This window comes from Artemia franciscana, chromosome 1 (genome assembly GCF_032884065.1).
Source record: "Artemia franciscana chromosome 1, ASM3288406v1, whole genome shotgun sequence".
In the NCBI taxonomy this organism is placed as follows: domain Eukaryota; kingdom Metazoa; phylum Arthropoda; class Branchiopoda; order Anostraca; family Artemiidae; genus Artemia; species Artemia franciscana.
In genome coordinates this window covers 27237068-27261745 of record NC_088863.1, presented here as the reverse complement: position 1 = coordinate 27261745, position 24678 = coordinate 27237068, and the positions used below count along the sequence as shown (strand labels likewise).

At 35.1% G+C, this 24678-nt stretch overlaps 3 protein-coding genes across 5 annotated transcripts in view; 1 reads left to right on the top strand and 2 right to left on the bottom strand.

Annotated features, from left to right (window-relative positions):
• LOC136027863 (peptidoglycan-recognition protein SC2-like) overlaps window positions 1-6339 on the bottom strand; it is a 28284-nt gene extending 21945 nt beyond the window's left edge. The window contains exons 1-2 of the mRNA XM_065705280.1: window positions 6183-6339; window positions 1581-1782 (exon numbers count right to left, since the gene is read on the bottom strand). Coding sequence (XP_065561352.1) covers window positions 1581-1782; window positions 6183-6234 — 254 coding nt within the window. The 5' untranslated portion in view covers window positions 6235-6339. The remainder of the gene's footprint in view (window positions 1-1580; window positions 1783-6182) is intronic.
• Window positions 6340-10363: 4024 nt separating this feature from the next.
• LOC136027827 (UPF0538 protein C2orf76 homolog) lies at window positions 10364-20212 on the top strand. The gene is made up of 2 exons (XM_065705250.1): window positions 10364-10569; window positions 19974-20212. The coding sequence occupies exons 1-2, from the start codon at window positions 10378-10380 to the stop codon at window positions 20157-20159; spliced, it is 378 nt and encodes a 125-aa protein (XP_065561322.1). The 5' UTR covers window positions 10364-10377; the 3' UTR covers window positions 20160-20212.
• LOC136027778 (mediator of RNA polymerase II transcription subunit 1-like) overlaps window positions 20151-24678 on the bottom strand; it is a 55817-nt gene continuing 51289 nt past the window's right edge. For all 3 annotated transcript variants that reach the window (XM_065705243.1, XM_065705246.1, XM_065705247.1), the window contains exon 11: window positions 20151-22795. In XM_065705243.1, coding sequence (XP_065561315.1) covers window positions 20282-22795 — 2514 coding nt within the window. In that variant the 3' untranslated portion in view covers window positions 20151-20281. The remainder of the gene's footprint in view (window positions 22796-24678) is intronic.

The following is a 24678-nucleotide window of genomic DNA, read 5'->3' as shown; positions in this document are numbered from 1 at the left end:
TGATGAAGAATTGGGAGCATGCCTATACGTGAGGAGGATCTGAAGGTTTTTCCATACACCCTTATGCTTTTAATCATAAAAACCATGGAAATACTGATTTGGCAGGGTATCATTGGTTCTCAAATACTCAAAGAAACTATTAAGTGGCAATCAAACTTCTATTACGTAGCACCCAAAGAAGGCCTGGCCCCCGTATTTTTTTTTTTAATCAGAGAAACTAGTACGTAACATATACTGCATTTTGCCCTGAGGGGGTCACCGTTAAGCCTCCTTCGTCATCTTAAGTCATTAAGAGAAGAAAAGAGCAGTGTCTATGGGTCTCGTGGAAGTGCTTATGGCGTCACTACTTCTGAGCCCTAAAAATATTTTCCAATCCCAATGTTCGATAAGAAAGTGAAATACAGCCTTCTTCCCCTAGACTGGACTACAAATCAACAAAACTGGAAATTTCCGAGAGAGATTTGTTCCCTCCTTCTCTAAAATGTCAGCTGAATTAAAATAAATCTTATGGTTTGTTTCGTATACGAATTTTAATGCTTTACCGTTTTATTACTGTTTATTTTTCGAGCTGTAATCTGTTTTTTAGAGGGAAACCTGAATTCAGAAGAAATCATTTATGAATGATTTTAGTATGTAAAGCATTATGTCATATATCAAGTAGCTTTGCAAGAACTAGCACGGGTAAGTTATCTTTGCCATGTATTGCATAGGAGTCGTTAATTCTAACCAGCCATGTTGCCAGAGTGGCGAGTCCAGACTTAACGTTAGCCAAAATTATATTGAAGATTTCTGTTTTCCATTGTTTCAAATACATTCATAGGCGATTTTGCCCTTCTACCCCCTTGAACATGTCTGATCTCAAAAATTAATCTGAATCATTAAACAAAAAAGCGAAAAAAAAAATTAAAAATTCGAGAACTTGATTGCGTGTTCTTCTTGTGGGCTAAACTTAGTTGAAACAGTTCAATATGAGCAAATTCCTAGAATAGAATCCACAAAAACCAGTGAATCCACATATCTTGAAAAAATTGGAAGGGGAAAACATTGCTTCAGGGTACTTATGTTTCAAAAATTGATTAGGGTATTAGTAATAAAAGCTCAATATTTCCATTTTCAAACATTCTACATTTGCTTCCACCCCATCATAACAATAGTACATTCTACATTTGCTTCCACCCCATCATAACAATAGTACGAAACCTTTGACTTGTTTCTCACAAGGATAAATAGAATGTAGCATAAACTTGATAATATGTAACTATTACTAAAAACACAACACATGCCACAATAAACTATAAATTCAACAAAACATAGAGATTTCAGTAGTAGTAATCATATTTTATAAGTAATGCAGTATCATAAGTTTTGGTTAAAAAAAAAAACAACAAAAAAACAAATAGGACTAGAGTTATTCAAGGCTAGATTTATAATACAATAAGTTTTGATTTGTAACTTTTTTTATGCTAAAACTGTATTAATTAACTCCTCTCAGAAATAGTAAGTAAATAATATGCACATGAATAAGTTATTTGCGCTGTCTAGTTTTAAAAAACTATACTGAAAACTGTTGATAAAACTACCTGTATCCTATATCTGCCCAGCCGTTGGAATCCATGTGGTAGTTCTGGAAGCTTCGAACAAGGGATGAGCAAGAGGATTGGGAAGTGCACCCACTGCTCGCTGCGTGGTGGATTACGACATAAGGAACTGGCACAGACTGATAGGAAATGCTATTGGGAGGCCTGGCACCCCATTCTGCTCTTGATACAATGTTGGGACAGGCTAGAAAAAAGAAGCAATTTAGAAAATTGAAAAATAATCATATTAAAACGCGCAAAAATACGGCTATTTTAAGTGAAAAACTTGGTATATCTAATCTCAAAATAGTGTATGTGTACCATATTGTGAATCTATTTTTAGTTATTTCACTAATAATTTGCCTAATTAAGCTTCATTGCAATAACTTTTAAATATACTACTGTATTTTCATTTATCTATGATTATAGACATGCAAAAATAGACATACTTTACTAAAATTTCGGCATGTCAAATCGTAGAGTACTGTATAAAAAAGTAATCCAGAAACCAATTTTCTAATCACACTTCATTAGATTCAATTATAATCATTCTACTGTGTTTCTCTTTCATCCATCCCTTTTATTTAAGATTCATTTAAAATTACGAGAACCAAGGTGGCATACTAATTTTTTTTTCTCAACCGTGTATAATAGTAGATCACTAGAATAATTAATAAACTATAATTTTACATCCAAATACAAGATGGGAGGGGTAAGGGCAATTTTAAGAAAGGGTTGAAAAGAACTTCCGAACAGCAAAATAACAAATAAAATAAAAATAAAGTAAAATAATACTAAAAAAATAATAAGATAAAATAAATAAATAAAATAAACGGAAACAAAATAAATAAGAGTAAAATAAATTTAAAGCACAATTTATTTTACATAAGAAATTATCTGAAAGGCTTTGCAGTATGAGATCCCTATCGTATGACGATATAGACCATGTATTGACGCTATCTTGTATAATTTTATCTTTTTTTAAATATTTGTCTGAGTCCAAATGATTAGTTTTTGAATAGCAATGAACTCATTATAATCTAATTTTCTTTTAGAAACTTCGAATCAAATTTTGAAAGAAATTTTCAAAAGCTAATGTCTAGACCTACACCATTTAGAGTTGCCTTTGACTTTTTTAAATGCAGATCTTTATCATATTTTAATCAAACAGTTCGTGGTAACGAACTGTAGTAAGGAGCGACCCGGCTCAATAGTAACCAAAACTCTAGAAAATGGAACTTTGATACCTGAAGTTATATCAAAAGAATTGCACTTTAATGCTGATTTTAAATATATACGTTTCATCAAGCTTAGTCTTACCCATCAAAGTTAAAAGCCTGAGAAAATTTGCCCTATTTTAGAAAATAGGAGGAAACATCCCCTAAAAGTCTTAGAATCCTAACAAAAATCACACCCTCAGATTCAGCATATCAGAAAACCCTGCTGTCCAAGTTCCAAGCTCCTATATAAAAAAAAATGTGGAATTTTGTATTTTTTGCCAAAAGACAAATCACGAATGCGTGTTTAATTGTTTCTTTGTAGGCTATGTTTTTTTTTCTTCTTTTTCCCAGGGAGTGATCATATCGACTCAGTGGTCCTAGAATTTTCCAAGAGGGCTCATTCAAATGGAAATGATAATTTCTAGTGCCCTTTTTAAGTGACCAAAAAACTGGAGGGCAACTAGGCCCCCTCCCAAGCTCACTTTTTTTCCAAAGTCACCGCATCAAAATTCTGAGATAGCCATTTTGTTCAGCATAGTCGGAAAATCTTATACCTATGTCTTTCGGGACGACTTACTCCCCCAGAGTCCCCGTGGGAGGGGCTGCAAGTTACAAATTTTGACCAGTGTTTGTATATAGCAATGGTTATTGGGAACTGTACACACCTTTTCAGGGTGGATTTTTTGGTTGGGAGAGGGGGTTGAGAAAAGGGGGTTATGTGGGGGTAACTTTCCGTGGAGGAATTTGCCATGGAGGAAGAAGACTTCCATAAAGGGGGCGCAGCATTTTCTAGCATTATTTAAAAAACAATGAAAAATAAATATGAAAATGTTTTTTTTTCAACTGGAAGTAAGGAGTAGCATTAAAACTTAAAACGAACAGAAGATATTACGCATACAAGGAGTTCACCTCCTCCTAATATCTCACTCTTTAAGCTAAAGTATTTTTAGTATTTTCAACTATTTATTCTACGGCCTTCGTGATTCAAGGGACAAAATTTAAGCTTTAGTGTAAAGAGCGAGGTATTGACGAGTGGGTAAACCCTTTCATATACGTAATAAAAAAATACGAATATAGAAGTTTGTTGCGTAAGCTAATTCGTAAGTTACATATATCTTTTACTGATGAAAACGTTCGCACAAAACTAAAAGTTCTAGTTGCCTTTTTAAGTACCCCAAAAATTGGAGGGCAACTGGGTCTCCTCCCCCTCCTTTTTTCTCAAAATCATTCGATCAAAACTTTGGGAAAGCTATTTAGCCAAATAAATAAATATGCAAATTTCACATTGATTATTCATCCGCTGAGAGCCGAAATAAAAACATGGATTAACTAAAAACGTTCAGAAGTTCAATAAAAAACAACTTTTTTTAAGTGAAAGTAAGGAGCGACATTAAAACTTAAAACGAACAGAAATTACCCCGTATATCAAAGGGGATGTTCTCTCTTCAACGCCTTGCTCTTTACGCTAAAGTTTTAACTGTTTTAAAAAGTAGAGTTAATAGAAAGAGTCAAACTTTAGCGCAAAGAGCAAGGCGTTGAAAAGGGAACAGCCCCTTTGATATACGGGGTAATTTCTATTCATTTTAAGTTTTAATGTTGCTCTTTACTATCAGTTAAAAAAACTTGTTTTTTTGTATTTAATCTGTAGAAGAGTTGGTTCTAATAGGCGTCTCACAGCTGCTATTGAACAGAAAGCCGAATGTATTGATCAAACAGTTCATGGTACCAAGCTTTAAGTAAGAAGTGATGCGATTCAATAGTAACTGGAAGTCTATGGATTGAAATTTGATTTCAATAGATATATCAAAAGAATTGGTTTATTATACGGATTCCACATATATAAAGCTTATTAAGTTTTGTGTTACCCATCACAGGTCACAAGCCTGAAATAATTTGATGATTTTCAACAAAGGGGGAGACCCCTTAAAAGTAAAATCACACAATTAGATTCAGCGTATCAAAGACCCCCTACTGTAGAGGTTTCGAGCTCCAATCTAGAAAAAGGTGAAATTTGTATATTTTGCCAGAAATATCACGGATGCGTGTTTATTAGTTTTGTTTTTTTGTTTTTGTTTTTTCCAGTGATCGTATCGAACCAGTGATCCTAGAAACATTGAGAGAGTGCTTATTTGCCTAGTGCCCATTTTAAAATTAGATGGCAACTAGTCTCCCTCCCACGCCTTTTTTTCCCCAAGATCGTCCGATCAAAATTTTTAGATATATATTTATCAGAATTCAAAATATCAAAATTTTTTTAACATAGTTAAAAGGTTCAACAATTACGCCTCCGAAGACAACATAACTCCCCAGTCCCCAAGAATAATTATTTAAGTTATAAAGCTTGCCAAGGGTTTCTGTTGATTTTTGAAATAAAATAAAGTTGCCATCAAGCCATGCTTAATTGAAGGTTAAATAAAAAAAACAAATTTTTATCTATATAAATATATAAATCTATATATATATATATATATATATATATATATATATATATATATATATATATATATATATATATATATATAAAATATAAATCTATATATACTATATAAATATACAGTCCTGACTTTTGAATTCAAATCAAGTTGCCATCAAGCCATGCCTAATTGGAGTAAAAGCCAAGACAGATAGTCTGAGCGAGAGGCAGAGCTAGCATAGAGCTGGCAAAGCTTGTTATTGGGAAGTTTGCATGTATTTTTCGAGGGGGGGGGGAATTCTCTGATGGTGTTTCTTAGGCTAAAGGGTCTTAGAACTTTTCTCTTAAATGATTGGAACAAAAAGTCAAACTTTAGCGTAAAAAGCGGGATACTGAGTAGGGGATAACTCGCTTTATATACGTAACAATTTATGTTCGTTTTAATTTGTAATATTGATCCTTACTTTCAGTTACAAAATCTTGTTTTTTGCAAATTTAATTCTCTACAAGGAGATGTAGGCTAAGTGAAACTTAAACAAAGGATATTTTCATTGTGCTTCTTCATTATATGGCTTCAAAAGGCTTAAATTTTGAAATTGAAAATATATGTGAATTAAAAGGCTTTTTAGGTGTGGGGGAGGAGTGTAGCCAAATATTTAGAGGAATGTAAAAGGATATGTAAATTTACTGACCTTTTTGAGGATGTAAAGACCATGGAAATTGAAGAAATAATCAAATTTAAATGGTCCAAGCATTATAATTGGAAGAAATTTAGATTACTCTGGGAAAAATCATATTGTTATAATTTTTTTCGTGTTAATAGAATACCTAAGATCAAATAGTCTTTCATATTTTAGCATAAGAAGTATAATTAAAATAAACGTTTTTGTATTTTTTAGTTATATGCGATCCTCCTTATGCTTCAATTGCACATCTAAGTCGTTAGTTACTCCTTATGAAAAAGATTAGTACCTGCAAATGTAGCAGCAATTAAAGAAGAAAGCACTATAATAATTTTTAGCATTGTCAACCGTTTCTTGGCATCAAATGAGAACAGATATGGTCATTTGCAATATATATATCTATATATATTTTCTTGGGAGCTTATCTATATTTAGTTTGGATTTGACAAAATTTTTGTTCAATTAAAAAAGAAAAGAGATTAATATGCCAAGTAGAAAGATAAGACATATCATTTAGTTTTTCTACGTCACAGTCAAGCGTACCATAATGAGCATTGCCTAGACAAACCTCGACCAGGACATACTGAATGGTAAGGTTACCATACATGGATATCCAACCCTCATGCGAGATCGGAAGCATCGAGATGGTGCTACTTATGGTGGAGCCTATAATAAATAGAGCCATATTCCATATACTTTCTTAGTGTCCTGAAGTCAGAGGGAAAGAGGCATTGTGAGTCAAAGAAAACTTCTCGAATACCTATGTCTTTATCCTTACAATTTTCAACCAACCAAAATTTAAGTTAAGCAGCTTAATTGAAACCAGCCTCGATTACATCAGAGGCAAATACCCAATAGTCTTTCACCATTCTAAATGAACATTTCAATATAAAAAAATGTTGCATTGCATTTACGAAGGATATGACTTACCTCTGGCTTACCTCTGTCCTGTAGAATTGGGTAGGTTGCTGCTTAAAGCAACTACGTGTGCACAATGAATCGTCTTGAATTGATTTCTTTCTTACAGACAATCCTGATTCATTTGAGATGAACACTAAAGCTTCTGGAAGTGTCATTGCGAACATTATAACCCGGGGTAACCTTAGCATTCCTCCAACAATCAACCACAAAGAGGCTATTCAAAAATTTGGCTGATCTTAGGTGTACGCTTACTCCTCAAAATTGCAAAGCCTCACTCAAAGTTTAAGGTTGGTGTCTTATTTTGGTTTAAACCACAATGCGGTGACTGGCGCTTGTTCCTAAAAACCGCTGTTTGTTCCTTTATTTACGACCATAATAGAATGGCTGCCTAACTCTTTAGGAAACGTTTCAAACACTTCGAGGCAACGAACTGTAAGTAAGGAGTGGCTCGGCCAAGTAGTAGACGAAACTCTGAAAAATAGAATTTTGATAACAATAGATACATCAAAAGAACTGGTTTTTTATGCTGATTCCAAATACATAAAATTTATTAAGTTTACATTACCATCACAAGCTACCAGCCAGAGGAAATTTCAGAAAAGCGGGAAAACACCCCCAAAAGTCAAGGAAACTTAATGAATATCATAACATCAGATTCAGCGTATCAGAGAACCCTGCTTCAGTGGTTTCAAGCTCCCATCTGCAAAAATGTGGAACTTGGTAATTTTTTTTGTCAGAAGATTAGCACAGGGCTAATTCAAACGGAAATTAGAGGCTCTAGTGCCTTTCAAGTGCACTAATTTAAAATTTAAAATAGGGCCTCAATGGCGAGTTGCAAAAGCAACAGGGAGATTTGTGGGGTTTAGTGCATTCCCCCCAAGTAGGGATGGATCGTAATAGGGTGGTGGGATAGCATAGTAGCGATAGAATGGACGATGAATGAACTTGTAGAAAATGACCATTAGAACCACGTCAGATCTCCTCTCAAAGGTTTTAAAGTGGGTGCTATGCGTGTTCCTCCTTCCCGAAAAATTCTCTCCCCGCAAAAATTCCTCTTTTTTAATTTCCCCTTGGAAAATTCCTTTAAACGTGAAACTGTACAGCCAAAAGGGAAAATAAAACAAATTAAAAGATGGAAGAAAAATGTATAATTGTACATAAGATACAATGAAGGAAGGACCATGAGTCATAGTGTAGGCAGAGGCAGAGGAGGTGTCAAATACCTAGGAGGTGTATTTCAAAGTCCAAAGTGTCTAAACCTCCACGAACCTCAACATAAATATAGGAAAAGGTGTGAGAAGCGGGAGGGGGTGTAGGAATTAATTTTTCGTCTGTCGTCATTAAGACTAAGCCTGAATAAGAGTACTATGGGGGGTGATGCATCCCTTATTGTTCCAGATAAAATGTTCCAGACATTTATTTTCAAGCTTCATTTAACTAGACTGATTACACATCAGCCAGATACCTCAAATGCATTTGAATGTCAAAACATCCTAAGCCTCACTGAGCCTTCAGATAAATATAGAATGGGATCTAAGAAAGAAGGGAGGGGGGGTGGAAAATGACATCTAATCCATCGCAATTTTATGGAATATTTCTGGTATATGCTTTATTATTGATGATGGTGAGGGCTGCTAATAGTGCTCCTCCCAATATGAAAATCTTTTTCTACAAAAAAAGGGGGAGGCATGTTCTATCTTCCGATTGCAGTGGCATGAAACTATAAGGATCATCAATATTTTGTTGTAGAATGGAAGAAAGGTTAGGAATCTTGAAAGGAGTCACAAAACCTTTTTCTACTGATCAATTAGAAATTTACAGCCGTAAGTCCTTGGGCCAGGTGAACTACTGTACGTAAAATTATGCAAACGAATTTCCCCTTTGAAATTGGTCCCTCCTCCAGCAAAGGGGGCTTAAAAAAGGTCAATTTTTTCGACTGGCCTGAAAATTATATGGAACATTGATCTAAAGGGACCCCAACACAAAAGGAAAATAAAAATAATATTGCTTCCCTTCAAAATGTAGTAAAAAAAGGCCAGAAAAGGGCCAAAAAACTTTCACCCACCCAATTTAAATGGAAGGAGCTATCTTAGTAACTTGCGAGGGGGTTCATTCGATCGAAAATTTTAAGGTGGTAGAGTCAATTATGAATGCCAGAGGGTATTGCGGGGCAATTAGTCCAAGTCTCAATTCCTTTTTTTGCTATCTGGCCCTCTTTTAACCCCTATGTTATCGAATCGGAATTTTGAGATCGTTTTGGTCCAAAAACCTTGAAACATTTCATAAGTTTGCCTTCGTGATAGATATCACCCCAGCGCTAACCTTAATTTTAAACTGCTATGACAACTCATCCTTCAGAGACAAAAAAAGAATTATTGCAAATGGTTCACACCAAAAATGCAAAAACAAATACTGTAGGGTATTCTAAACCACACATTCTGCCTATATTTTCTTTTTTTTTCCCCAACTTTTCAACTGTGATAAAGCACTTTGAGTCTTAACTATTCTACTTTTAAACTTAAAATTTCACTCCATTTTAACGTATGATGGTAAATCTTACCATCTTTACCAATAAAACTGCCCGGTAACTATTTACTTGATCGTTCTTATCCTTGCCCAACATCAACTCTTAACCTTGGTTTATTTCTATTCTTGCACCCTGAACTCTCAAAGCCTTTGAAAAATTATTTATTTTGCTAAAATTTTGATGTAGGCCACTCAAATCATCAGCCATTTTAAGTCTAGGAGAGTTTTAACTTTTTGTTTAATATTATGCTTTCCTATGGCCTTTGCTGTGTTCTTTAGGACTAAGTCCATCAAAATGGTCCATATAAATGGGTATAGAAAGCATCCCTGCTTAACTCCTGCATCAATAGAAAACCACCTGCAAGCCTCAATCCCCACCTTAACTGCAGTAACTTTGTTCCAGCATGTAAAATTAATCACTTTAAGGTAATAATTTGGTATGCCATGCCAGGGCAGAACCTTTGCTAGAGCTCTTCTATCGCCTGACCCTAACGCTTGTTCGTTATCTCTAAAACTGCAAACTAAAGGGTCTGATGATTCAGGTGTTGCTCAATTATTACTCGCCTTTTCTTAAAACAATACCGTTCTTCTCTTAAAACTTCATCTTAAGCATCTCTAAGTTTAAGAAGTACCATGATACTAAGTATTCTGCTTCATACAAAAAACAACCTAGCGCCTCTAAATGTTTCACATTCATTTTATTACCTTTCTTATAAAGCATCCTAATCAAAGTTTTCTTAAGTTTAGTAGGTACCTCCCCCTTTTTCAAATCCTATTCATAATCTCTAGAAATTTATCTCTTTCTTCAGAAGCACCATATTTAAAAAAAAATTATTTACCACACCGTCAGAACCCAAAGCCATATTATTTCATGCCATCTCAACTATGTCGATCAAAAGCTTGCAGAATTCTGGAAATCTAACTAATACCTACAATAGCAATTGCTTGAGTTATTTTTTTAAAGTGCAAAACCTGGGAAGAACATAATTTAGCTCTCTCCAATTTTACATTTGTTGGAACCGCGCCATCTATAAACAATGAATGACTTAAAAATTACAATAAATATAAAGTTAGTGAAATCCTTTACATACCGGAATACCAAGAATATTCCAATGAAAAATGTCGATTTGAGCGAGAAGGTAGAAGATTTTATTGAAGGCATAAAAAGAGCCATACAAACAGCGAATATCCCTCCGCCATTCAAGCAGCATATGTATGATACTTTAAAGGTAAGCCAATCTAGATGGCGTTAAGCATTGATTCCATTTAAGTAAGATGAAAATAAAGCAGGTTGAGTAGGACAACCGAAAAGAGTAGATTGAGCGTAGAAAAAACATGTATCAAGTGGAATTAAAGAAATTATTTTTGTTAAAGTGGACGGAACATGTTAAGGCTACGATGAGTAGAGGGTGGCTGAAAAACAGACGGCAAGCTCTTAAGCAAGATTTAGGTTGCATTGGTATAACTTAAATAGGGGTTAAACTCTTACCTAAAATATAACTAATTCCATCTGATGGTGTTTTAGGTTAACTTGTTTTATGAAAAATTATTTTTGCAAAGCCTAGAATTGGGGCTATTGAGAAGGAAACATCCTTAGGAAACAATTCTTACTTCATAATGGGCAGAAAATTGTAGGCAACAGATTTTGAAAGCGATTCCACTATATTTTAACCCCATCTCCCCCCTAATGTGCAAGTAAATAGACCAAATTATTTATTTTCAGTGTGTTTTTCCGTCTTTTGATCTTTTCAACGTTGATTCAAATTACAGGTTACACGGGTTGAAACAAGAGTGATGCATGGTGAAAGGCATGGGAAATATATAATTTGGGCCATATATATTTGCACAGTTGAGGATGAGGGTTTAAGTATGGCGAAATTGCGTTCAAAATTTGTTAGCTACAATTTTTCTACTTATTATGAAATAAGAATTTTTTTCTAATATGTTTCCTTCTCAACAGCCCCTATTCTAGGCTTATATCTCTATTTTCAATATTCATGAATGAGGACTCATTCGCACAATGAAATATAACATAGGAATTTTTGTACAATAGCTACTTTTTCACAATTTTTATCATATTTAAGAGCAAGCGTTTCCCCTTAAAACACTTTTAAAAATAAGAAAGTTTGCTTTACTAGATGTCATTACATATTAAACGAGTAAAAGGTTCCTGCTTGATCATCTCATATTGTCATAAAATTTTATGTGAGTGAAAGTACATACGTTTCACTAAATTGGAAAGCTTCTAGCTCCCAATACGGAAAGATGCTGGGTTAAAGACCATTTCAGTTGAGGTTGCGCAATACAGGTAAAAGTACATGTGATGAAAATATGAAACTAGCCATTATGTTGCTTCATCCCATTTCTTAGCTTTGTCCTAAAAAATTCTGATGATAGAAAATGAGTTTCAAAAATACGAAAAAAAAATTTTCATTGAAAAATTTTATTGTCTTCAGCTTCTTGATATCTGGGATGTGGCTCGACTTCGCAAAAATCAACAAATGTGTAACTCAAGGCAAGGAGGCAGGCAAATGGCCATGTTTGTTTTCCTGGGGGGGGGTGAGACTCAGACACAGAGAAAAACATTCTGCATTTATTTCCGTATGTAGCTCTTCCAGGGCTGTCTCAGGGGAATCCTCCTTCCCAGTAGGCAAGATTGACATCTGCTATATGCGTTTCTTCAAATAAAAGTAAGCTCAACCTCTAGTAACTAACCAACAATCCAAAATAGGTGATATAATTATTAGAGCATATTTTTTAATTATTTTGACTGATTATATCGTTCTTTTTGCTTTTGCACCAACAATACAAATAGGGGAGGAGAAAGTGTATTCACTAAGGAAATCTTCAGATAATTTGCTACATATTTCACATGATTTTCCTGTTTGTGCATTTTTACCACATTCCCGTCCCTCCGCAAGAAACGAGTCCTTGCACTCATGCCTGAGGAGGATTCTGCTTCAGAATCTACTGGGAATGAGCAAAGGCACAAAAACGTCGGTAGAAATAGAGGTGCTCTTAAAAACGGTTTACGCTTTGGTAGATATTTTGCGAATTATTGCTTATTCTGGAGCTCTGCATGGGTTTTCGTCCTCTCAGGAAAAGCGTATCGGTTTTGACTCGAAATAGAACTGAATTCAAAATCACTTAGCCCGAGTTTGGTCAAGGGTTTTAAAGTTAATGATAATCAAGCAGCGGTCATCAACACAATACACCAGAAAACACTACCAATAGCTCATAACCGTAGCGCTCGAAGTAAAATTTGTGAAATTTCAGAAAAATACAAAATACCTTGGAGCTGCTTTGAACTAAATGGACAGTGCTCCATAAAATTGAAACACATGTAATTGCACTTATTTTTTGGCTTAATGAATTGACAGGTCCCCTTTTCATCTTCTACCCTACCTTGCTAGGAACACATTTGGTTGCTTCCAGCTTGCTTAACTTCTTTTTAAAGTAATTGCTCCAAATACAATTTCCAAGAATTTCGACGAACAAATGGAGTATACAAAATGAATAAATAAAAAACAAACATCTCCACCAGTTTCCATTAACGGCCAAGAAAAAAAGTATTTATCTTCACTGCCAAGTTATGATAGTGTCAAATAAATTAAAAGGGAAATGAAACAAATTGGAAACAAAATTACAAAACTTAATGAAGGCCATCATTAAAAAGACGTGTCCTATCTCCACTTCCATTTTGAGTCTGTACATCTTTGTCTGCCAATCTGTTCCCGTTTCAAGTATAAAAAAAAAGAAAAAAAAGAACCATCATTTAAAGGTATATTGTAAACTTTCATGTTCCCTATCTTTTTCAACAGAAAGATTAGCACACTCTTTTATACTTTCTGATTCTTTGGTGCTTTTTTGTTTCCACCGAAAATTTTTAAAAGGCAGTTTTTCAAAAAAACTTTTGAGTTTGTAATGGCTTACATTTACTAATAGCGATGTTGCATGTTTATGGACCCTTCTTTTTGGTTGATCGTGTTTGATTATACCGTTTATCCTTGGTGAATGGATGGATGAGTAGGGCCAAGGTCTCGTTCAACTGCTTATCTGTCTGAATAACTAAAGTAGGGAAACAGTTGTTTTTTCCCTCTTCCTTGTCGAATACAATAAATTACAAAATCTCAGACACAAAAAAGTAGTCATTACACTCCGCAGTGCGCTAGTTGTGGAAGGTCTAAATTCCTATTATAAACTGTGGAGTCAATGGACCCTATTTCTAAACTAAACATAAAACAAAGTTTGTATATGATAGTAAAGAGCAATATCAACACTTAAAGTAGCCAGATATTATCCTTAACTATAAGAGGGATACTGCCCTCCACTTTTTACGTTAAACTTGAACTCTTAACACAATGGTGTGACAATAAAACAGACCATACAGGTGTATAATGAATGGTTTTAATCAGTAAAATTTTCAGTTCATATGCTTTAAAGGTTATAAGTTAATAAAACACATGCCATTGCCAACCAGCTCTATTTTTTGCCTTCTTATATGCTTTTAGTAAATCACAAGCTAAATTTTGGCGCAAAGAGCTTGAAGTGAAGTGGGGGGAATAGATATATCATAAATGGATAATTTTCTGTTGTTCTATATTTTGATGCTAATTTTTTTATCTGCATAACCTGTTTTTAAAATTTAATTTATGTCTGTTTTGAATTGCTTTATAAGTAAATTATGCACTGCACACGCTCGTATACTTGAGAACTAAACGCATCACCGCTTATGCGTATCCTTGAAAATTGATAGATTTTAATTAGACCATTTCGTAATCTAAATCGAATTATTATCCCATAAATTTAGCCCAATGAGAGCCATAATTGTCGCTTTGCAACATAACTGGCAGAAAATGGCAGCTCATTGAGGTGTGACCTTATTGGCTAGTTGAAAAAAAAGCAGTAGAATGTAAAAACCTTTCCTTCATTTTCTATGGCCCTTGTTTTGATACGATTGTCCCTAATGAAAAAGTATAACCCTAGAAAAAAATTGTGGGCAAGGTGGGGGGGGGTGTGAATTGCAAAAAAAGATTTTTAGGGTTACGATTACTTGATGTTTTAAAAAAGAGGGGCTTCTTCTGACAAATATTGATTTTGGGGTAACCATTCCCCTTTATTTGGAGGCAAGTATATGAATGAAGATTTCGTTTTATGTACAGAAGTAAAGGTAGAGGGTGATTGCCCGCTACTCGGGTAATCATTTCTTCATATGAAGAGAAGTTGAGGGGGGGATTCCCCTCTCCAGATTAATCTGAACCACCTCTGGTGATGATTTAGGTTTTGCAAGAAAGTTTACTTTTTAGGCTTTAGTGGCCCCATAAGGATTATTTACTCGCGTCTTCTCCATAACTGTTCATATGCAAAGCAATATTGTGCACAAAAGAAGGAAATTTCTTCTTAAAGACTGACCTCACAATTAATGTCCATAAACTATCACAAAGAGCAAAAACAGTCTACTTCGACTTGGTACTAAAGTAAGCATTTAAGAGGTTGACAATTTCTTGTAAATAAAATACAGGGTAAGTCATGTCATTCTTCATTCCCCTCTACTACACTCTCTCCGTTTTAGGAACTTTTTGTAAAAAAAAAACTTTTCAAGATGGGGGGCTCAAAACCTCCTGGTGAATTTTAAACCATACAAAATTGATTAATTATTTTAGAATTTAAGAAACTACGCAAGTAGGGTTGCCAAATTTTTCGTCCATGTCCCCTGAGCATCCAAAAGTCTGTCATTTTAAGTTAAAATGTGTCCATCTTAAAATCTCAAAAACCAGAATATTTTTTACCATTTGTACTATTGATCAAAAGAGGCTTTTAAGAAACAAATTCATACAGAATGACTTGAGTGAAAGCACGAAACTCGTATAAACATATTTTGGAGACAACTCTTTACTTACATCTCTGGAAAAATCTAAATTGCATTAAATCTAATGTTATCTGATAATCTGAATTGGCATATTTTAGAAAAGAAATCCATCCTAAAAAAAAAAAAAAAAAAAAAAAAAAAAAAAAAAAAAAAAAAAAAAAAACGAGAAAGAGCACTACTTTGGTGAAAAGTGACATTATTTTATGCCATAAATTTACAAACCGTGTCCCTTTTTTGCCCCCCCCCCCCCAAAAAAAAAACGAGAAAAAACACTACTCGGTGAGAAGTGATATTATTTTGTGCCATAATTTTACAAACTATGTCCTTTTTATTTCCCAAATTTCTAAAATAATCACTCTTTGTCATTTATTTCATTGTGTCCCGGCACATGGGAATATGTCCTTTTGAAATAACATGTTTCCAGCTGGCAACCCTGTACCTAATTGTCAAGAAATTATACACTGAGCTTCCTAGTGAGCCAGTAATGCCGTGGAGTGACGCATTTGCTCCCAAAGATGCCCGTAATCCATACAAAATACAAGTCAATACAGACATTTGTTTTAAAGCTTCATTTAAACCATGTAAATCCATCAGAGGCTTGATGAAATTATGTACAGTGATGTATAATCACTGCACATAAGCTATTACGGAGGGGCGCTGGCGGATCTTTGAGTAGGTAAGAAGGGGGGGGAGAAGAGTGTACATGAAACCTCAAAAAGTGCCTTTTTATGCCCAAATTTTCTAACTATCCGTGAGCCCTCATAAAAATTTAGGAATTTGTTTTTTTGTGTATATGGGGGGGGGATCAAATATGATCTGTAATCTGCCTTCATTCTCAGGAATATTTTTAGACTGAACCTGTAATATTGGGGCTGCGAGTTGATAGCTTCTTTCTTGTCGCTGAATTTTTTTGTCTGTTTTTTTTTTTTTTGTCAGAACAAGAGATAACATTTTTGTACTTAACAGCACAAATGGTGTACCAGTTGGGGAGAGGCTTCTCAAGCGCCACCAAGAAATTTTCCCAGTGCTATCTGGAGCGTTTTTATTGACATTTAATACGAGTATTTCTGATTTTCGTAAATCGATGCATTTTTCGATGGCTTCTTGTTCCCGGGAGTACTGACTCCCTGCTTGTGTCCAAGGACGACACACCGAAAAAAAAAGATGTGTTAGAGGAACTCGCTTTAAAAACCGAATAAATATTTGGAGGGTGCACTTTTCGGGATGATTATAGTTCTTGAAGCATTTGTATATGAATATTAAACTTGAATGTAAAAACAGGGTCTTATAGGAGGTTGTAGTAGACGCTCTCGCATTTAAGACAGCCCTGGATCAAACAATTTGTTGTAGCAAACTCTAAGTGAAGAGCGACCAATAGACACCGATCTCTAAAAACGAAGTTCTGATTAAAATATATGCAACAGCAAAATCTATTACCCAAGCTGATTCTAAATATGTAAAATGCATTAAATTTAATGTTACTCTTCGAAAGCTAAAAGCGGAAATTTCGGCACAAAAGGGGCCCAAATGTTGCCGAGCAGAAATTATGAGAACTGTTGAAAGGATATTTAGCCTCTTGGAGAAAATAGTGGCGTGCAGTATACTATTTTTCCCTATAGACAAATGCAATCCATAAAAACTCGACAATTATTTTGGCCAATTTCTCCAATGAAACTGACAAGTATAGATTACGGCATATTCGCACATAATCTATTAGTGTCTTCACCCGGGTCATATCTAGGATTTTTTCGGGGGTGGGGAAGAAGGGGAGTTTAGAAAAAGAACTTTTAAAAACGCATAAAAATTCGTTTATATTTGTTTTTGGACTTTTTTTTTACTGGAGGGGACGGGGTACTTGAGTCCCAAAAAAACATTTTAGGCACTGTTTTCGACGCTTCCAAGTTCAACTTCGCATGAGAGGTACTACAGATGAATTGAACGGATATTAAGATTATTATGAATTTACTCCTGACTCCGTTTCATAGATAGAAATGAATAAATAAATGCGAAGCGTGCAGTTAGAGAGCTGAGGGGGCGAAGGCTCCCGTCTTATTGTGGAGAAAAAAGTTCATTTTGATATGGCACATTATTGCAAAAAGCAGATAGACTGAATAAGCTCTTTTCTCGAAGCGTTGTTCTATAAAAATCAAACTTTAAGTAGAAGAATCGGGTGGCTCTCCTGATACTTAGCAACCCCAATTAAATAAAACAAAACTGACTCCTTCAAATGAAATTAAAAAGCAATATCAAAACTTCAAACGAACAGAAATTATTCAATATATGAGGGGGACTGCCTCCCATCTCAAACCCTTCTTGACACTAAATTTGGACTTTATATCCCCAACCTTTACGAACAACTGCTCAAGCACAAATGCACTCATCAATGCTTTCGGTATGGTTGTGTAAAAGTGGCCCTCACTATATAAAAGTGGGACGGGAGAGAGAGAAACCCCCCTCATATACAGAATAATTAATGTTCGTTATGCTTTAGTATTACTTTACTTTTATTGAAAAAATAGTTGTTTTTATTTAATCAGATTACGGTTTGTGATGAGCCATTCATTTTGCATGGATCGCATATAGCTCTTTGCATGAAATAATGCCACTCGTCAACAATAACTGGGACGTACGCCTAAGTTTTTGATAGTTCCAAACTTTTTTTCTATTTTAGAATCGTTGTTCTAGTTGTGCTAAAAGTCTGGTTTTATGCCATGTAATAGCACAGATTTGTTAATAAGTGAAATTCCATGATTAATTTGTCTTTGTTTAGCAGGAACATGACAAAAAGGTAACCTGTCTTAGCTGGACAAAAACTGTAGTTGTGAGACAGATATTAGAGAAATGGGGATAATTCTGTGGCGCAATTTCTTTTGTTATCCAAAAAGGGGACTAGACCTTTAAGACTCTGTTCTAATGATCCCTTTCATGATAATCTGCAACCATTCAGTCAGTATGATAACCCTGTGAAAAAAGAAAGAAAGGAAAAACCCGTACAAGACAAATTTGTGTTCAATACAAATTTGCCACCCTAGATTTCGAAAAATACCTGTTTTTGGTTTTGTCATTGAAAATACCTCTTTTTTGGCATTTTCATTTAAAAAGAAAATTGCTTCTTCCTCCCCTCCTCCCACGTTTTCTTTAATTTACGCCACTGAACAAGATTAAACCGCTTCTTGGGAGTATACTTCTTCGTTTCTACAATTAAGTAAATCTCCTTATGCTATTAAATTTAGATTGGTAACTTCAACCTCATTAAGATATATTTGTAATAAGAAATTTAGAATACATGAACATATATGTACAATTGACATGTTTTGAGATGTGGAACAAGCCTACTGATGGTTGAAATGAAATTCAACGTAATTTCAATTTACTGTAATTGTAGAATTGTAGTCTTTAGTAAAAATAAAATTTAACGTAATTTAATAAAAATTTAATAAAAGACCGGAATTTAAAATTATAGTCTTGTAGAATTTTAGCTACTACTGAGGACAACTGGTCTTGTCTTACTGTTCCCTTCGTTACCATGAACTAATAGACTAGTCGCACTTTACTTGTAAATTGTGCAAAATTGCTAACAAACTTAGACGCATAGAATGGGGGTGTGGTTGATGACACTAATGATATGACCATTACCAAAAACTCCTGCTTTTTTACACATTTTTTTACAGAGAAAGGCATTCAGAGTTGGTTGACCTTATTTTTTAATAGAAATCCCACTTCACTCAAAATAATGTAATATTACAAACGAAACCTCTTTTATTAATTAGTAATAAGTGGCTGCATGAAAATGCTGATTAGCCGACCAAACACCCTGGCTATACAAGTTGGCATGGTCGCCGAGGTATGAGATTTGCATTGCTATACTTTCCAGCATAATATTCGATTCAGCTGTTTCAAAACAAAAGCTTAGGTTAGAGTTTACAAATGGAAATTTTATGTTTTAGGCTTAAAGTGAAAGTCATAACAGCTTCACATCCCGCTGATGATCTCGTCTACTGCAGTTTCAAGTGAAAAGATATTCAAGTACTCTTTACAATCGAGTTTTTCATTTTAATATCAAGGTTAACTTTTGTTTAGTAAATGAGACGTTAAGAAAAACCGCGGCCCAGATGAATAAGCAAAAGAAAAATAGTTAGTGCAATGTTTTTGCCCCGTTCTCGAGGGAGTTAAACTAAAATTGATTTTGCTCAAAGAAAGTAGGCTACGGCACCGAAACAATTTTTTTTTTTAGATTTATTTCATTGTTAGTAAGACTAAAGGGATTTCAATTGCAAGATCGTAGATGTTTCTTAAAAAAATATGAACGGCAAAGATATTATCTTGTAACAGAACTCAGTCTGGCATAAACCTGAAGTCAATTAGACCTTAGTGTATATATTCAGTTTGCTCTTTGAGCTTCTGAGAAACTGTCTACCCTTTTTGGCCCTCTAATGATACCCATTAATACACCTTAAATCAACCTGAGCTAGATTCAACCACAGGCGCTTTTCACTGGGGTTTCTGCCGTACTGAATGATTATCGGTTAGACTAAACAAAACGGTCGTTTGCCAGAGGGAAAAGACGGATTATAGTAATATGACGCTGCTAACGTCGTTGATAATCGAACTTGCGGAAAGGACTATTTATGCTGTTCAAACTGCCCATAGTGTTTTCTCAGCAACTCAAACTGCAAACAGAATGTCTGCAGGTTGTCTTAAATTGATCAAAATATTTTGGCAATTTTCTTTTAATACTAATATTAAATGAAATGCCCTTTTCAGATTGAGCAACAAGCACATGGAGCTAAAGCAAACGACCCAATTATGGGTATGGAACATGATGAATTGATCTTAAAGCCAGGAGAGTCATTATACGACCAAGGTGTACGACATGAAACCGAACTGGCGTTATTCAACTTTGCCGAATATTTGAACTACAAAAAAAGTCCCGAGATTAAGTGGGAGTAAGCACATATATTTTATTGTTACATTTTGTAATAAAACACCAAACACTATAACAACTTGCAGATTCTTTTAAGTAAAAAAGAGAAGGGCGAACACAGTTACAAACTTCGGCCTTTTATTTCTCACTATTTAGCTTTGTCATCTGATCCTTCCTCTTCAGCAAGAATGGATGAAGGTTGAGGCTTAGGAGAGTGCATGGTCATTGGCGAGTTACGAGGGACAGGGGATTTGACGATATGGATTTGGACAGAAGGTGAAAGTGGCATTATAATATTTTTTTCTTTTTTCGTATCTTCTTTTTTTACATTGAAAGAAAACTTGTCATCTTCATGGACGTCATCAATTTTGCATTCGTTCTTTTTTGTTGTAGTTCCAGAATTTTCAGATTCCACATTTTCTTTCCTAGATTCATCTTTCTTTTCATTTTTATGCTCTTTTGAAATTTTAGGGATTTGAAAGCTTGAATCAAACTTGGGTTTAACTTCTATCTTCTCTTTTTTATTTTCAGCCGGTCGAGTACTACTAGATTTTTCCCCTTTTGATTTATCATTGCTTCGTGACTTATATTTGTCTCTATCTTTCTCTCTCTCTTTTCTATCTGAGGACGTTTTGTTTGAGCTATGAGACGGTGATTTAGATGACGCAGATTTTGAAGCTAATTTCTTTGAAGCTGGGCCACTAGTTGTCCCAGGTTTAAGACCAGATGATGATTTCACGGAGCCTGAGTCTGTCGAGTCTTTGCTAGAATTTGAGGAATTCGAAGAAGATCGCTCACCAGCCTTCGTTTTGTTGAAAGTCAGTTTTATTCCCTGACTGCTCCTTTGTTTTACGACAAATTCATTATCCTTCTTATCTTTGCTACCTTCTTTCCCCTCCCCTGCGGGATTTTGTTGCCTTGTTAGTTTGTCTATCACAGCGGATAATGAGCTTTTTCGGTTTCTTACAGGAGACTTTGAGCTAGAGCTATCACTACCTGATCCTTGGCTATGTTTAGAGTCTCCAGACTGGTCCAAGTCTTGGGAAATGTTGTTTTCAAGCAGAGCAATAACTTCTTCATCTTCGTCACCAGAACCTTCTATAATTTCAAAGGATTTGGTTTTATTCAACGACTTGCTTTTTGGAGTTTCAGGAGTTGGGGTTGATGACTTTTTTTCCCGACTCTTATCTTTCGCTTTATGTTTATTGTTGCCAGAGCTTTCTTTGGACGACGACGAAATTGTTTTCAATGCCGACATACTCGGTTTCCCTGAATGTTTAGGTGAAGCTGATACGTGCTTAGGACTTGAGCTTCGTTTGGGGCTATTCGTTGTTTTAGGAGAGGAGGAAGCAGACTGGTGACTTGGGCTCATTGAAACTTTGTTTTTGGAATTAGGAGATGAGCTTTTGCTTTTGCTGGATGGCGAGTTCGGTGTACTAATACCCGATCCAGAAGATGTTACAGGCGATAAAGCGCCAGTCTTAACACTTACAGATAGAGAAGGCTGCTTTGCAGAGATTTCACGTGATATAGTTGGTGTTGCAGGAGGTCCCATGACTCCTGAAGAGAGAGATACAACTTTAGCTGGTTTTATAGAAAGTGCTTCGTCTGCTTTTCTTTTCCTATCTCTTTTTTCATCTCTCTCTTCTTTTTTCTTTTCTTCCCTCCTCTCCTTTCTCTCGTTTTTTGGGACCGCAGTCACTGACATAGAAGAAGGTGGATTCGTCAAAGGAATTATTTCGATTCCTGGACGTCTTTCAAGTCCTAAACTAGCAAATGAGGAGCTAGGGGGTGCTGTGTTTGTACTCGAAGTAATTGGTGTTATACTGACACTAGGATATGTTGAGCCCTTGTCTATCTCAAGAGAAAACTTGGAGTCTGATCTTTTATCATGTTTTTCTCTGTGTTTTTTATCCTTTTCTGATTTATCACATTTTTGTTCACTTTCGGGTCTTAATTCCTCTTTCTCTTTTTTTAAAAATGCTTCTTCTATTTTAACTTCAGTAGGTTCAGATTTAATTAAAGGTGGAGTATGAGTTGATGGCTGTGCTGTCATAGGCGGGAGCCTATTTAGGGCGGCTAAGCTTGCAAAAAACTGTGCATTAGCAGCATTTATACCACCATATCCTAGCCCTCCCATTCCCCCAAAAGCAGAAAAAGCGGCAAGTGCAGGATCCATTTTTCCCGGATCAGGCATAAGCATATCTTCATATGGAAGCCTTTTTGGACTTCTATTAGATTCCCCCTTGCTTCTTTTTCTACTTGGAGATGTCATCCCACGCATATTTTGTAAGCCATAGATAGCTTGAGCATAAGCCTCTTGAGCAGCTAAAGGATTTCTGCCTGGACTAAAAAGGGCTGCATAGTCTGGTGGCATCAAAGATGACATTAATGGTCCAGACATGCTTAAACCCATGGCCAGAGACGCTAAAGACGTAGAAGCAACTGGGTTAATTAAATCTGAAGTTATCAAAGGGGGTATAGGAGGGAAGGTTAATCCCGGAATTGGAGGCAGATGCTTACTATCCGGAGGTTGTTTAGCTTCAATACTCAATGTTCTGTCTGACTCGTCATGTCGCTCTATTTCGTCACTTTGAAGTACCCCTTGACTGATAGAGTTGGGCTCCTTAGATTCTTGAAGCTGTTCCCGTTTTCCGTCTCCCTAAAGTTAATAGAGAGTAAATAGAAGGACAACAGAATTATGTTTAGCAAACACACGACTAAGCTTTAGTTATATGACTATAAAAGATTATTCAATAGTACATGATAACCTAATTGCATATATCCCTCTTACACTGAAGTTTAAGAAAAGCAAATAAAAGTTAATCATAATTAAAAGTTGGCAGTGACTAGGATAAAAAAAATAGAAGGATATTTTAATCGCCAAATTCAGCTCTGGTTAATGTTTGGACGTGAGTAGACGCAACTTTGAACACATTCAAACATATGGTTCAATATCTGATTTTTGACTTCTGTACTGTAATTGTTTTAGTACCTAGGGACCAAGCTTCGCTTTGTGAAAAGAAAGACAGTTTTTAAATCAGCTCCAAAAAGCAACTTTTAATTTCATTTATTTGATGTAGAAAGTGAAACCATTAGAGTGTATTGGACCTCTGGGTATTTGTGACGTCATTCACATGAAAAATGTCGTGACTAATTTAGATCATTCTCCCACACAGGAAAGTTAACAATTATATCGTCACGATAAATCTATCAAAACAAAAAATAATCACTGAACGAGCTCGGTTGCTTGGTATATACGTTCTTATTGCAATTTTTCCGACAGTATTTAATGCTAAGCAATTAAGAATTTGGGACTCACTTCATAGCTATCAGACGGGAATGTTTTGTTCTAAAAGCTAGGAAACAAGTAATTTGTGAACAAACAGATCACATTTTGAAATTCCTCCTACTTATGCTGAAGGCTTTCAATCTTCATGGGTATTTTATTTCCGTCAGCAGATTACTTATGAAAAATATTAAGGGGACTGGGAAGGGGAAGCGAATTTTTGGAAGTTTTGGCCTATTTACATCGTTTTTTCACACCATGAAACTGTAGTAGGCCAATCCTGTGAAAGATTGTATTGCCGTCTTCAAAAAAAAAATCGAAGATAAATGTACACATATACATTTAGTGCTTGTTTAGTAGAAGATATTCATTGTTATTCTAAATCCTTGGGATTATTTCACACCTTTGGTTAGACTTAGTTAGGCTTTGGTTAGTTGATATTTTTTCTCCCTTCTCTGCTCGGATATTTCAAAATTAAGGAAAAACAAGAGTTATCAGGGACATTTTCTAATTTTATTGTCTTTCACTGAAGGAAGAACGTAAGAGGATATAGATGTGTTAAACTAGATAGTTGTTTGATTTTTGTGTCACAAGCACTTCTTGTCAATGCTCTGATTGTTTTATTTTTCTTGATAATATTTTCTTGATAATATTTTCATGGTAATAATCCCATGGTACTTTTATTTTAGACTCTTGTTTTGTTTGTTTTGTATTGTGGAGACTCTAGTCGAGTCTCCACACGCTAAATAATGTTGAAAATTCTGCCAAGATAAGTCAAAAGGTGATATGTTGACAGTTTGATCATTTAGAGATTCACACCCCACCACCTTAATTAAACCCATTTGATAAATTAGTCAAATCTATTTTTTTATTGACTATTTTGTTTTATTTATTATTATCACAACGCAGAAAGCCTTCGTTTGTCACACATAAATATAAATATAACAAAGCACTTGGAGCATCCCATATAACTAAACACTAATGCGACAAAAAGGAAAGGAAAAAAAGAGACAAAACTTCATTTTTAAGAACTAAACCTAGGATTCTCACATCTATACTTGTAACAATTAAGTGGGTATTGAGCTCGTCCAAAACTCCAGAGCATAGAATCCTATGAGGATAACCCGAGAAAAAAACTGCTCGAGCCTATTCTTCTGTTCATTTCTGGAGGGATATATCTTGTATGGGTTTTGTCTAGTGGCTCTATAATAAGTCTCTTCAACTGAAAACAGGAATCAATATTAAAACTTAAAACG